We start from the raw sequence: 15,961 nt of genomic DNA on the forward strand, positions 1-15,961 counted from the left end.
ACTTCGGACCGAGCCCCACGACCGCCCCGAACAAACCAAATAGCTCAAACGTTGCCAACCTCCGAATATTTCACTTCAAAAAATCCGTTTTTTCGTACATTTTACAAATCGCCTAACAGACGACCCGCCATCTTGTTGAAAAAAAAAATAAATCCGATTTGGCAAAATTGAGGATATATCCGAGAAAATTTTAAAATATGGCAACAAAATATTAAAAATCCCAAGAGATACGACCTCCCAAAAACACCAATATCTCGGCGGCCATCTTGGTTTTTCATTTTTTTCCAATTTCATCGTAACGCCCACCCGAATATTATTCGAAAAAGAAACAAACATCTGCGTAAAGTCAATAAATAAAAAAGTTAAAAATTTTAAATCGGCCGCCATCTTGAATCTATGGCATCTCATATTTTTCCCTTTGCCTCGGGGGGAAGAGGAGAAAACCCGCCATAGACAACAAAGTCGCTCCTAGACGGCAACATGGAGAACGGCATGTCAGTCAGTCAGTGGTAAGTTCAGGATTATATATATATAATAATGGTAAACAACAATGATTCGTTTTGTTGAAATGAAAACTGAAATATTTTGTCAGGAATTTTTGGACACCGTAGTACTCTTCTCCCGGGGAGCAACAGATGATAAGCTCCGCATCATATTCGACATGTGTGATAACGATCGTAATGGAGTCATCGATAAAGGCGAACTGAGTGAGATGTTGAGATCCCTAGTGGAGATCGCCAGAACTACCTCACTGAGAGACGAGCATGTTACTGAACTTATTGATGGAATGTTTTCTGTAAGTATCAATTCTGTACAAGTTATTTTGTACATGTAATAATAAGGTATAATATATGAAACAGAAATAACTTGCAAGGGAATCAAAATTTCAAAAGTATTCAATTAAAATCTTGGTCACCAAAAAGTAAGACAGTAAATAAATAAAAAATATAGATTAATATTAATTTATAATTTTAGGATGCTGGTCTTCAACACAAAGATCATCTCACATATTCCGACTTCAAGCTTATGATGAAAGAATATAAAGGAGAATTCGTGGCGATCGGTTTGGATTGTAAAGGAGCTAAACAAAATTTCTTAGATACTTCAACAAATGTTGCCAGGATGACTAGTTTCCACATCGAGCCTTCAATGGAACAATCAAGGTATGGTAGATAACTACACCAATTATTTTATTTCATCTTAACTAGATTAGACTAATAATTTTAATAATTATTGGCTAAATTGGTTAAAAAATACTTTGCACGTAATATTCTTACAGACTTAAAAAGTTCCCATTAACATTATTAAATTCACAATGAAATTATTTATCTTGTATTTTCATGAAAGGTATCTATTATATCGAACAAATTGTTAGTAGTTTTTATTGTATTCCTTTCAGACATTGGTTCCTCCTCAAGTGGGATTACCTGGTCACCTTTCTGGAAGAGAATCGCCAGAACATCTTCTACCTGTTCGTGTTCTACGTAGTGACCATCGGTCTATTCGTAGAACGGTTCGCTCACTACTCATTCATGTCGGAACATTTGGATTTACGTCATATCATGGGTGTTGGTATCGCGATCACTAGAGGGTCGGCTGCTTCGCTGTCCTTCTGTTACAGCTTACTACTTCTGACTATGTCGAGAAACCTGCTGACTAAACTCAAGGTTAGTTGTACTACATGCTGAAATTGTCACACTTACTGAAACTGTCACATATTGATTCCATTTTGATATTCCTGAGATCATGCAATATAATTTAACAAAGCCTATACTTATGTAGATTTTTGTTATTGTTAAAAGTTTTGAATTTATTTCTAATGTTTTGTGATATTTTTCCTTTGTCCGCAGGAATTTAGTATACAACAATACATACCATTAGACTCAAGTATCCAATTCCATAAGATAGTCGCCTGCACGGCTTTGTTCTTCTCATTGCTGCATACGGCGGGTCACATGGTGAATTTCTATCACGTCTCCACGCAGCCGGTCGAGAATCTACGGTGTTTGACGAAGGAAGTCCACTTTACTTCGGATTTCAAACCTGGAATAACTTATTGGGTCTTCCAAACTATCACAGGTATATTTTAGATATTCCGATTATAACAAATATTGTTTTCATATGAAAGTTTTGATTCTTTTCATAAAAATTTGCACCTTAGTCAGAATGAACTATAGAATAATAATGTCATTATCCTTAAAAGTCACGTGAAGATCGTGGTTATGTGAACAATTAAACGTACTCGTATATGACGTGTCATGTGATGACCTTGCACCCGGTGTCCGCAGGCGTGACGGGCGTGATGCTGTTCGTGATAATGTGCGTGATGTTCGTGTTCGCGCACCCAGTGATCCGCAAGCGCGCGTACCCGTGGTTCTGGCGCGCGCACTCGCTGCACGCGCTGCTGTACGCGCTGTGCCTCGTGCACGGCCTCGCGCGGCTCACCGGCGCGCCGCGCTTCTGGATCTTCTTCCTCGGGCCCGCCATCGTCTACATCCTGGACAAGGTACGCGGCACACGCGGCACGGTGCACACAGTACACGCTCGCTGTACGCGCTGTGCCTCGTGCACGGCCTCGCGCGGCTCACCGGCGCGCCGCGCTTCTGGATCTTCTTCCTCGGGCCCGCCATCGTCTACATCCTGGACAAGGTACGCGGCACACGCGGCACGGTGCACACAGTACACGCTCGCTGTACGCGCTGTGCCTCGTGCACGGCCTCGCGCGGCTCACCGGCGCGCCGCGCTTCTGGATCTTCTTCCTCGGGCCCGCCATCGTCTACATCCTGGACAAGGTACGCGGCACACGCGGCACGGTGCACACAGTACACGCTCGCTGTACGCGCTGTGCCTCGTGCACGGCCTCGCGCGGCTCACCGGCGCGCCGCGCTTCTGGATCTTCTTCCTCGGGCCCGCCATCGTCTACATCCTGGACAAGGTACGCGGCACACGCGGCACGGTGCACACAGTACACGCTCGCTGTACGCGCTGTGCCTCGTGCACGGCCTCGCGCGGCTCACCGGCGCGCCGCGCTTCTGGATCTTCTTCCTCGGGCCCGCCATCGTCTACATCCTGGACAAGGTACGCGGCACACGCGGCACGGTGCACACAGTACACGCTCGCTGTACGCGCTGTGCCTCGTGCACGGCCTCGCGCGGCTCACCGGCGCGCCGCGCTTCTGGATCTTCTTCCTCGGGCCCGCCATCGTCTACATCCTGGACAAGGTACGCGGCACACGCGGCACGGTGCACACAGTACACGCTCGCTGTACGCGCTGTGCCTCGTGCACGGCCTCGCGCGGCTCACCGGCGCGCCGCGCTTCTGGATCTTCTTCCTCGGGCCCGCCATCGTCTACATCCTGGACAAGGTACGCGGCACACGCGGCACGGTGCACACAGTACACGCTCGCTGTACGCGCTGTGCCTCGTGCACGGCCTCGCGCGGCTCACCGGCGCGCCGCGCTTCTGGATCTTCTTCCTCGGGCCCGCCATCGTCTACATCCTGGACAAGGTACGCGGCACACGCGGCACGGTGCACACAGTACACGCTCGCTGTACGCGCTGTGCCTCGTGCACGGCCTCGCGCGGCTCACCGGCGCGCCGCGCTTCTGGATCTTCTTCCTCGGGCCCGCCATCGTCTACATCCTGGACAAGGTACGCGGCACACGCGGCACGGTGCACACAGTGCACACTCGCTGTACGCGCTGCTGTACGAGCTATGCCTCATGCAAGTAGTTCAATAACCGCGCAGGAAGATGTTGCTGTTAATCTTCTATATTTACCCCAGGACTTTATATTAACTACATTAAAAGAACATCGAAAAATTTACAATATTTGTAATTTAATGGGACTCTATTAATTGCAGGTTGTATCACTACGGACAGAATACTTGGCACTTGACGTGCTAGAAACAGAAATGCTGCCATCTGACGTCATTAAAATTAAATTCTACAGGCCACCTAATCTTAAATATTTATCGGGTAAGTTTTATATCAAACTATATCATAATTACGAATTTATTTTAAGGATACCCTTGAATTAGTTTCAAAAATACGATTAGAACACGACCTTCACTAAAATTGCATCAGATACATGGCATAAAGCTTTATCTTTGTTCAAAAGTGCATCCAAAAGTAGTGAAATAGTCGTAGTCGGCAAAAAATATGTCAGCAAAAAAATGACATCCCATTTTTTTATATTTCTTCTGATACTATGAGGAGAAGGTCCGGAATGGTCATAGAAATTGTCAGCAAAAGTGGTTCTCCTGATTAAAGTATTTCTTCTTTCGCTTTTACCTAAGGATGTCCGGTCCCCCTAAATTCGTCTTGTATGCGCTCATTAGCAGGCTAGTTAACGTTAAGAATGATGTAGGTCAATGGGTGCGTCTAGCGTGTACTGCCTTCAAGAAGGAAGAGTTCCACTCCTTCACGCTGACGTCAGCGCCGCATGAGAACTTCCTCTCATGCCACATCAAAGCTCAAGGCCCTTGGACCTGGAAGCTGAGGAACTACTTCGATCCGTGCAATTACAATCCTGAAAATCAACCCAAAATCAGGTAAGTTGCTTTTTTAACACGCTTTATTTTAAAGTTTAACGTGAGGCTGTTGTTGCGTTTCGGTGGAAGATAGTAGACTCTGGGTTTTAAAAAATGGTCATTTTAGAATGTTATTTGTAATAATGGAATATTGAACAGGATCCAAGGTCCCTTTGGCGGTGGTAACCAGGACTGGTACAAGTTCGAAGTGGCTGTGATGGTGGGCGGTGGCATCGGAGTGACGCCCTACGCTTCCATCCTCAACGATCTCGTGTTCGGAACCTCCACCAATAGGTACTCCGGAGTGGCTTGTAAGAAGGTAAGAATTTCGTACATCATCATTTAATGATCTTCAGAGTAATAAAATCTGGAGTAGAAAATAACGTGTAGAAGAATGATGATGATTATAAACATGTAACACACGTTTTAAGACTATACAAATACAAATACAAATACTATACAAATTTGGATATACATAATCCTTTCTTTTTTCCCGCCAAGTAAATGATAGTGCAAAATTCCTAACATAAATTAATGATGATACTATCTTATGAAACGAAACGGACAATTTGAATATAATGCACGAAATTCTAATATAACATTAAAAATTAAAGACTTTATACATATTTTCACACATTATTCCAACATGTAAGCAATTCGCACATCATGTAAGCAATTCATAAATCAATTGTAAGTAAAAATACAGTACTTAGTATTACTTTATCCCGTAATACTACTGTTTATAAAAATTATCAAACAAGGAAACAAATCACACCTATATAATTTTAACACAGTTGCATCATCATATTAAAAATTCAACAGGCATACTTGTTCTGGATCTGTCCTTCCCACAAGAACTTCAAGTGGTTAATTATTTTTAACTTATTGAATTAAATTATATTATTTAATTCAACAGGTATACTTCCTCTGGATCTGTCCTTCCCACAAGCACTTCGAGTGGTTCATCGACGTGCTACGCGACGTGGAGCGCAAGGACGTCACCAACGTGCTCGAGATACACATCTTCATCACGCAGTTCTTCCACAAGTTTGACCTGAGGACCACCATGCTTGTATGTCTTTATAACTAATCTTATGTTTACTGTGAAAAAATATTTTTAACGGTCTAATTTTTCTCTTAGTAGTCAAACGTTTTTCATTATACTTCTTATTATTATTTATGTTAATAATACCTATTTTGATCGCATTATATTTAATTATTTTCATATCAAATGACACGGAGTAAGTAGTCTTTTGGATTTTTAAGCTGCACTCTTATACTTCTGCTGCCGTTTTTATCCTGTTCACCCAGGGCTGATATTCTATATTTCCATGTTCAGTCCTAGGTCTCCATTCTGAACTCACTTACGCAACTCTCAGACTATAATATCTACAAATACTTATATTTATCTGTTTCGTAGTACATCTGCGAGAACCACTTCCAACGTCTGTCGCGCACGTCCATGTTCACGGGGCTGAAGGCCGTCAACCACTTCGGCCGCCCCGACATGTCCTCCTTCCTCAAGTTCGTTCAGAAGAAACACAGCTATGTAAGTATAATTCAAATTATGTATTATTAAGTTCCTTTGAATAAAATTTAAATTGTATTCATCATCATCAACCCATTACTGTACCACTGCTGGGTACGGCTCTGTCTCTCAGAATGAGAAGGATTAGCCCATAGTCCATCGCGCTGGCCAAGTGCGAATTAGAAGACTTCACATACCTTAAGATTTCTCAGGTATGCAGGTTTCCTCACCGATGTTTTCCTTCACCGATTAAGCGAGTGATAATTAATTTCTGATACGCACATAACTTTAAAAAATCAGAAGTGCGGGTCTGGGATTTGAACTTTGGACCCCTTGATCCGAGTTTCTTAACAACTAGGCTATCATTGCTTTTTTAGTGTATTAGTAATGTATATTTTATGTATCTCATTTTGCAAAATACGTTATAATTGTTGTGAAGTTTTATTATATTTTTAAAATAGAACCTTCATCTTCATCACAATCCAATTGTAATAATCTATTAAGTGAATCTTAACATGCATTATATCTGGATTTGCTACAATCGAAATCTTAAGACAGGAAACATTAGGATCGTTTTAAATTTCTCTTTATTCACAGGTATCTAAAATTGGCGTGTTCTCGTGTGGGCCGAGACCGCTCACTAAGTCCATAATGTCAGCGTGCGAGCAGGTGAACCGCACTCGCCGCCTGCCGTACTTCATACACCACTTCGAGAACTTCGGATAACAACACTGCCGCTACCGACACTGCCTTATAGTATAGTTTCGTTTTAAATTGGGTTGACTGTTTGTAGAAATGATTGGTCACTCGTTATGAGTAGTTTTGCTGTGTGAGTTGTCATAGGGATTTATTAGTCGTTCTTACAAAAGTTCGGCTTTGGCTTGGTCACTATCGTTCTTGATATTATAACTTGATATTGAAAACTATAATTTATACCGAGATTTTAATAGTTTTGTGTTCTACGTAACAAAAATGCTTATGTATTTTACACCTATTTCTACCATTTCCTATTTCCTTTAACTACATATTATTGAACTTTCTTCACCACCGTCTCTTCTAATGTTCTATTCCATTCGTTTTATTTATCAACACTTTGCTAATCCTTATCTCTTTATAGGAATCCGTTTCATATTTCAGTAACAGTCTTCCCATCTAATTCACCTGCCGCGGTTGCGACTTGTAGGTTTAAGTTTTTGCGATCACAAATCGTACCAATTAGTTAATTTATTTATTATTTAAATATGAGCTTTTAATTTATCGAAATTTTATTTGCAATGATTTAGTACAAAATATATCAACTATGCATTTGAATGTACAAAAGTCGTATTATTTTAGAAATGTAATACTCATTGCGATGTATAAATGTTCATTTGGTTTATTTTATTTTGCGATGTTTCAAGTAGTAGAATTAAAATTTATGTAAATAAAGTAGATGTAAATAAAAAAAATATTTTTATATATTTCTTTGTAAATAGGTTTTAATAAATACTTGTTATTACCAAACACAACGAGTTTTAATTACATACCTTTTCATGGGCCATCTTATCGAAAGAAGGTATCGGAGGTAATCTTGCAATGTACAAAGGGTTAGACCCTTTGTATATTGCATAGTATAAGATTACTACTACGAGTTATCTGAGCAGAACAATAGTTTTACCGTAACATTCGTTCACAAACCTTCGGATTCATACTTGGATTATTTATGGTTCATAATTTGAGAGTGGCTCTTAATTTAAAGTAAGCGGCGAAGACAACTAGCCTTGCATGCTTGTAAAGCACAGTCACTAAACTTCCACTCCACTTGAAGTTTGCTTCGGGCACTAACGACCGCGAGTAGGCAAGCCCATTCACTGGTTAACGAGTGTTCTTTATCTTTAATTACTGAAATTAAATTCTAAGGACGTTGACATAGCTCGTCAATAATGACTTTGCTAGTGACATTTGAAACAGTAAAATGTACAATTTTAATTAGAATTAATTCTTTACAATTAAAAACAGTCATTTTATTTACTCGTAAATAAAGTTAATATTTAATAAAATAATCATTTACTAATAAGTACTGTAATTTTCTAAAGCGATTTTCTAAAACAATTTTGTCGATATTAATTATTAAGTAAATTACACTATACTTTACACTTGTTATAAAGTTCCAAGTTTATACACCGACATAATATTAAGCAGCGAATTACTAAATATTTTCAACATTAATGAGACTGAAGTGCGGTCCAAATCAAGCAAATTGTTTAATATTTTACATTACTGTTTACACTACAACTACAGGGCTTCTACTCTTGAATAATATTTCATTTTATTTTTAAATTTTCACATTTAATCAATTTAAAGCATTTTTTGCAAAAGTGCCTACTTTTGTATTGAATAAAATTTGAATTCACAAAAATTGACAGATAATCTTTAGACCTCTCAGCGATTAAAAACCGGACTGACACGTAGAAAGATTTGAGTTCAACTCCGGTATACTTTGGCTAGCCTAACTTAAAGTAAGTTCCTTTCTGGATTTGGGTATGTTTTCCTACATGAAATCTAAATGTGGCACAGTACGCGAAAAAAATTCTATTTTTTATGTAGGTACGTATATATAATCTTACATTTGTTTTATATTGACACGAATTTTTCTGTTCGACTGCAACCCTATTTCATCTAAACATATTGAGTAAAACCTAATCTATGTAGAATTTGCAATCGCAAAACGTGACTGTGTGTCCTACAGAGAATCGACAAATCACTCCTTGCAGTAATTAAGGCCGTATGTAATGCGATGTGCATTTACATTATTCTACTTGCATCTTCATACATAAATTGGTCGACTTTTAGACCTCTGATTACGTCATATCATGCATCCCTGAACACCGCGAGATTTAACAAATTAACATCTTTTGAAGATTACGTGACATGTATCTATGCAAACATAATTAAAAATATATTTTAAGTAGATGCTTTTATCTTTTGCTAAGTAATCTAAAACTCATTTAATTCAGAAAACATTTTATTTCTTTAAGTATTCTAATCTATTTAAACTGTACCGTTCAAATACTAGCAATATTTTGTAATACTGTAAAATAATTAACTTACTTTTAGTTGTACCTTATATACTTTTACCTTTAATAACGCTGTGAACATCCTGTGCACATCGCTTCAACACAATTATAATAATCAACTCGTCAGTCAGTTGTCTTAATTGGATATTATACAATACTCTCGCCTATAGCAAACAATAGTCTCCTTTTTGCCGAAGAATTTTAACTTAACCTTTATTACGTAAATGTCCCTTTGTATTAAATAAATTGACACGCTGCAAATAATTGAAATCGTCAGTATCTATCGTAGAAACAACAGTTTCACCACAACTACGTTATTTCGTATTACAATTACAAAACTAATTGCCTTTATCTTTTTAAAAATTATGAAAGATTTATACAGCCCGGCCGACAACTGATTCGTTACGAGCTTCTAGTTTCAATTTCTAGGTTAGATTTACTCAAACCTTATCTATTGATAAGTACAAGTGTAAACCAACGAAATGTAGAGTTATCAATAAAATATTACATGAAATATGTAACGTATTACAACGAATCGTAGCGTGTAACATGACACTGAAATTATGATAAATAGGTAAAGGTAAGTTTTTCATTCTTATAACATAATTTCAAAACACAAAAACATGACCAATTAAATGTAAGGAACATTTCTGCTATTTACTCGGAAGTTTACAATTATTGAACTTTGTATTCAGGGCTATTTTGAAAACGAAATTCGGTAACATAATTACTTATTTGATTTTAGAGATGGTTTTTAAATGTCCAAAACTTAAAATACGAAATATTTATAGCAACAAGTAGAAATATATATTTAAGCATTTCACAAAAAAAATATGATTTCGCTTCTCACATATATCGACATACTACACATATAGACCTACAAAAGCTTGTAGAATGTAATTATTATTAGTTGTTACCCAAAATATGTTATTTAGTATTTATTTTCATTTTTGTTTGAAAAAGAACGAATTGACCGAGGTAGGGGAGCCAAGTCCTGAATTCCCGCATAACAACTCAGGGAGGAGGGAGTGGCTGAAAAACAGCGCTCCATGGGATCGTAATCCTGTGGTAGCAATAGCTGAGGCACTTCCTTTTGCCTAGATTATAACCACAAGTAGTAAGCAATTATTATTATTTCTTTGTTTTTATCTCTTTTATGTATTTTTATTATGTTATATTTAAAGAAAAACATGTTTAATTTTAAGTTTCGATTATGTTGTTGTAATTTTTAAGGCAATAAAATGTTTTATTATTATTATTATTATTAAAAAAATGCATATAGTTTTCTTTAAAAACTATTGTAAATAAGACATAACAAGAATATATGCGAAACATGTTGACACATCGAAGAGAAATCCATCAGATGAGAAACAAGAATGTCTCAAGTGATGTCTGGCCAGTTGAGTAACATGTGAACTTCGTACCTCTACCAGCCTACCTACGACACCCGCGCTACGATTGTTTCGACATAAGTCTAATTGCAACTAACTTTTTCACAGGCTGTGAGTGTCGCTTTATAAGATAGAGCTAACAACCGCTAATGTCACTGTAGTGTATGTATCTATTAAATAGATATGTATGAACATTGTCTCACGTATGCCAGTAGAGAGGGTAGCTGTCAAAGTCAGTCTGGTGACGTACGAGATACGGATCGGACGTGCAGCCCTGCTCGGAGCTGGTGTAGTGGTGAGCCAGTGCATGTTAAATAGCCCTCGAGGTTCTTACAAACATTACAAGTGGCGACGAGGATAAAGGTGAAAGGCGTGTTAAAAAAATAAAAAGGTAAAGGAAGGTAGTGACCATTTCGATCTCGTGTTATATTGTGACGAAAACAATAAGGTATGTATGATAGGACTTATAGATTTTATTGCAATGCGGCAAAGCATTATAATGAAAGAATGTATTTATAAATTCGTAATATAGATGGAAATTCATTTAAATTGTGAGACTAAAATATATAAATGAAAGTTTAAACTAGGTAGGTACTAGTTTTTGTTAACATATAGCAACCATTTATTGAATGTAATACTTAGTGATTTAATGTTGTTATGGTACGGAACATACAGAAAATATGGTTCTTAAATTACGAAGCTCATTTTATAAAAAAAAAAATCAATAACAATAATTTTAAAGTACTTATACAAAGTAGTAAAATATAATTAAGTGCGTAGTTTGTTTTATTACGCATTATCAATTGTCAATTGTTTTTTATGTTTATTAGGTCTTTATTATTCTTTTATTTATTGCGTTGCGTGCATTATTTTTACATTATGCCAAGAATGTTGAAATACTAAATTAAAAATAAAAAAGTATAAAATTAAATTTTATAGATATTGCTATTTGCATTTATTACAATAATAATCATAAAATATTAAAACATAATGCAGTATTTGCAAGTTTACTTGATATTTTATATTTACATTTATTTAATAATATTAGTACGAGATTGCACTAGAGATATATTTTTACTGTTTTTAAATTTACTTTGCTTAAAGTTTTATTTTATTATCATTTTGGATTAGAATAATTTATATATATAATGTAATGTTATAAATATAAGCAAATATAATAATTCATACATAAATAAATAAATTACATATACATTTGTGTACGTGCGGTACCTATACATATATATACATACATATACGTACATATACGTGCGATATATTAGAGTGACAGAAAATAACGGTCTTAATTAATTAATTATGGATACCTATTGATTTCATTTTTATATTTCTAATAAAAATAGCTTGAGTATAAAGCTTATAATGTGTTAAAAGAAGTAACTTAGAAATCGATTGTGATGATAGATTAGAATTTCATATTTCGTTTTCGTTTAGCAAGTACCTACATTTAGATTTCCATTAAATTGGAATTGCTTCGGGATTCCATTAAATTTGAATTGCTTCGGGATTCCATTAAATTGGAATTGCTTCGGGATTCCATTAAATTGGAATTGCATCGGGATTCCATTAAATTGGAATTGCACCGGGATTCCATTAAATTGGAATTGCATCGGGATTCCATTAAATTGGAATTGCACCGGGATTCCATTAAATTGGAATTGCATCGGGATTCCATTAAATTGGAATTGTATTGAACTGCGGGATTCCATTAAATTGGAATTGTATTGAACTACGGGATTCCATTAAATTGGAATTGTATTGAACTGCGGGATTCCATTAAATTGGAATTGTATTGAACTGCGGGATTCCATTAAATTGGAATTGTATTGAACTGCGGGATTCCATTAAATTGGAATTGTATTGAACTGCGGGATTCCATTAAATTGGAATTGTATTGAACTGCGGGATTCCATTAAATTGGAATTATATTGAACTACGGGATTCCATTAAATTGGAATTATATTGAACTACGGGATTCCATTAAATTGGAATTATATTGAATTACGGAATTCCATTAAATTGGAATTATATTAAATTACAGAATTGCATTAAATTTGAATTACTGACAAGACTTCTATTAAATTGGAAGTAAATTTAGTAAAAATACCTAATTGAGTTCTTTTAAATGACAAGTCGTTTAATACAATCAATAATGACAAAACGCCTCTTGAGAAATTGAATCTTGAAGGCGATAATACGTCGGTGAACCTGAGATGGGAGAAATGGAAGCGATCACCGATAATTTATTTCGAAACCGCTGATATCATGAATTCAGTCAATTCAGCCTAGTGTTTTTTAGTTATATGTAAAAATTATGGCATTAAAAAAGGAATAATTATTGTTATGGAAAGAAGACAAACACATTGAGTTTTTTACCAGATCTTTGCTGAGAGCTAAGGTCGTGTTCCGATCCAGTAGTAATTTAAGAAAATATTTGTAACTGACAATTTGTAAGTACCACCGTAGGTTTATACAAAATAAATATATTTCATTTCAAAGAAACGGGCTACATTTTTATTCTTAGGTGGAGCTGTCCTACAAGAGATATATCTTCCTGAAGCAAACGCTGAGTTAGCAGAGAATGTTGATAAAATTACACTTGAAAAAGTGATTACAGTAGCTTATACTCTAGAAATTATAAATTGTCAGATAGAAAGTTATGAACAAAAGGAAAAAACGAATGTAAATTAAGTGAATTTAATCAAAAGATGCAAAGATAATTTAGAATTTTCTAAGAAAGGAGGAAATTCTGACAAAGAGGAAGGAGCTTTCTGCAAAAGAAAAGAAATGTAGCGGTGGTGAAAATTTTGATCATTATCAAAGGAGTTAAAGGACTAAAATTTGTAAACAAAAACGTTAATTAGAACGAAAAGAAGAAGGAACAAACAATATTACAAGCGGCAACGAAATAAAAGAACAGTTAATTCTCTCCAACGTGAAAATGATGATGAAGCAGTTGAATACATATTTAATTTGAATTTGATAATGTAACAATTAAATAGGAGATAGGAGGAATAAATTTAGAAATGCTGATTGATTCAGATTCTAAATGAAACTTAATATCTAATAAAGCATGGGAGTATTTAAAGAAAAAAATAAGATAGTTTGTAACAAGCAAGTAAAAGGACTGAATAAAGTATTATTACAAGCATATAAAAATGAAACAGATTTAATGTTCATGGGTTTTTGAAGTGACTATAAGAGCCTAAGGTAAAATAGAACGCAGAACTATTTATATTATTGAAAATGGCTCTCGAAATTTAGTGGTTCACATCAATGCAATTGGGCGTATTAAAATTATATAAATAACATTGATCAGACACCCTAGATCAAATTCCAATAAATACTTCAATAAAACCAGTTATGCAATACTATCGAAGAATACCGATATCGAATATTAGAAGAAAGGACACAGGAAATTAAAAGAATTGCTAGATTTAGAGATAATAGGAGGAGTACATGAACTTCACCGTGGACTTCTCCAATAGTTCCGATTTTCAAGGACACTTCTTTACTAATAAGCGAAAGAGTTTTTTTATGTATGCGCTTATGTCTGGAAGTATTGGTTCAATTTCAATCAATATTTTAAAATAAGTTCTACTTTAAAATAGGCTCTACGCTATAAATAATTAGAATAGGTTTTTCTAAACGAAACGTCTTGCGCACCAATGTTACTTCTTCATTGACCTCCCTAAACCAGCAAGTCTCATAAATAAACGAAGTCTTTAAAGTGGTTCTTGGGGTGGTTCTAGGGCTAGTCATAGATGTTAACATTTATTTTGGAAACGACTGACCTGAACATGGAATATAATGAGGTTTCCACTCATAGAGAGTGTTTTTATCTGGAAATATTTCTTTATTGTAATTTCAGTAGATTTTGTGAAATTAATTACTAAATATCGACTAAATTGAAAAAGGATAATTCATCATATTCCTATCTTGGCGAACGCTGCAGTAATGGTTATAATTATGTAGAAGTCGTGTATGGCACTATTGAATATCACGAAAGTTCTACAGGGTAGTCCGCGACAGCATATGTCTATCTTTTACGTGTAACCGCAATTACTCATTTTATGTTTTAAAAATTTTAACATTTTAAGTTGATGGTTCGAAGGGTTTAATAGATATCAAATACAATCTTTATTCAAATAAATTCCTTTAAAAACTCATGCATCTAAAATAGATAACATTTGCTCTTTATACTTAGTATGTAATTTGGATTAATAGTTTGGAAGGGATTATGAGTATAACCTGAGCAGGATCATTAAAATGAAGTATGCACGATAACATTTTTGTTTTTAATGGGCTGACTAAAATACAAACCATAGCTAAAATTTGTAGGTAGTTATTCTGTTTCTATGTCTGTTGTAATCATAGGATAACATATTCCATATTTTAATTTGAAATATTTGACAATAAAATACTAACTTGTGATCTTAACGGGGAAGGTCAACGAATATGATTAGATACTTGGATTTGTATAACAGACGAAAGCATAGAATGGGAAGAGTGGAGACGTGAAGTGGATGAGTGGAGATAGTGAGTTTCCTTGGTATATCATCAATCTTTTATCCACTATTTACCACTGTCGGAATTGAGTGTCAAAACCGAGATGTTTAAAACGACTTAAAATAATTTAGAAAAAAAGGGAAAGAATATGGAGACCGGAAAAGGAGAGCGTAAAAACCATAATTGGTGAAGGTAATAAAGTATAGCTAAAATAATAACACACCGCACATAATAAAATAATTTGTCGGACGGAATATAACAATAAGGAATAAAGAAACTGGCTAAAGACTTCGAGAAACATAAGTCAATAAAAGCGTGCGAAAGGGCAATGGAAAGCGGTTGAAGATGAAGACTTGTCAATCGAAGAATCGACAGTTAAAGAATAAAATATACTTAAGTAATATTATTGATTTAATAAGATATTACTTAGATTGTAAATTATATATATATAAGTAAATAAAATTTGTTAAAAAGGAAGGGATGTAGTGTATGTATCTATTAAATAGATATGTATGAACATTGTCTCACGTATGCCAGTAGAGAGGGTAGCTGTCAAAGTCAGTCTGGTGACGTACGAGATACGGATCGGACGTGCAGCCCTGCTCGGAGCTGGTGTAGTGGTGAGCCAGTGCATGTTAAATAGCCCTCGAGGTTCTTACAAACATTACAGTCACTTTCATATTGTCATAACGAATTTTTATTTGTTTCTTTAATGTTTTAGTGTCACTTTTGGACACTTTCTACTTACAAACGCTTTTTAATTACCTTAACATTTTTCATACTAAAGTTAAAAATATCTAGGGACTTTACAAGCATTATTTTACTATTGTTATATACACACATTAGATTTCAATCATTTTGAAAACTCGGTAATATTTTTTAATATTTATCTACTAACAAGATATCAGTTCGTCAGCTATATGCAAGTAGTT

The 15,961-nt window shown here is 35.7% G+C and overlaps 1 protein-coding gene across 4 annotated transcripts in view; it reads left to right on the top strand.

Moving 5' to 3' along the window:
- Window positions 1–7,047, top strand: part of Duox (dual oxidase) — a 56,495-nt gene extending 49,448 nt beyond the window's left edge. For 3 of the 4 annotated variants that reach the window (XR_012103982.1, XR_012103983.1, XR_012103984.1), the window contains 7 exons: window positions 593–796; window positions 976–1,163; window positions 1,400–1,667; window positions 1,851–2,079; window positions 2,289–3,650; window positions 3,862–3,976; window positions 4,368–4,509. Coding sequence is in view for 1 of the 4 variants with exons in the window: in XM_073093189.1 (XP_072949290.1) it covers window positions 593–796; window positions 976–1,163; window positions 1,400–1,667; window positions 1,851–2,079; window positions 2,289–2,506; window positions 3,862–3,976; window positions 4,368–4,551; window positions 4,690–4,849; window positions 5,447–5,602; window positions 5,951–6,079; window positions 6,656–6,784 (1,980 nt within the window). In the remaining 3 variants the exon portion in view is untranslated. Of the gene's footprint in view, window positions 1–592; window positions 797–975; window positions 1,164–1,399; window positions 1,668–1,850; window positions 2,080–2,288; window positions 3,651–3,861; window positions 3,977–4,367; window positions 4,552–4,689; window positions 4,850–5,446; window positions 5,603–5,950; window positions 6,080–6,655 lie in introns of those variants that run through there. The other variant, XM_073093189.1, reaches the window with a different exon arrangement.
- The last annotated feature ends 8,914 nt before the right edge of the window (window positions 7,048–15,961 follow it).

The sequence above is a fragment of the Epargyreus clarus genome, unplaced genomic scaffold (genome assembly GCF_041222505.1).
Source record: "Epargyreus clarus isolate Ecla_fem2 unplaced genomic scaffold, WU_Ecla_fem_2.2 ptg000004l, whole genome shotgun sequence".
Lineage (NCBI taxonomy): Eukaryota > Metazoa > Arthropoda > Insecta > Lepidoptera > Hesperiidae > Epargyreus > Epargyreus clarus.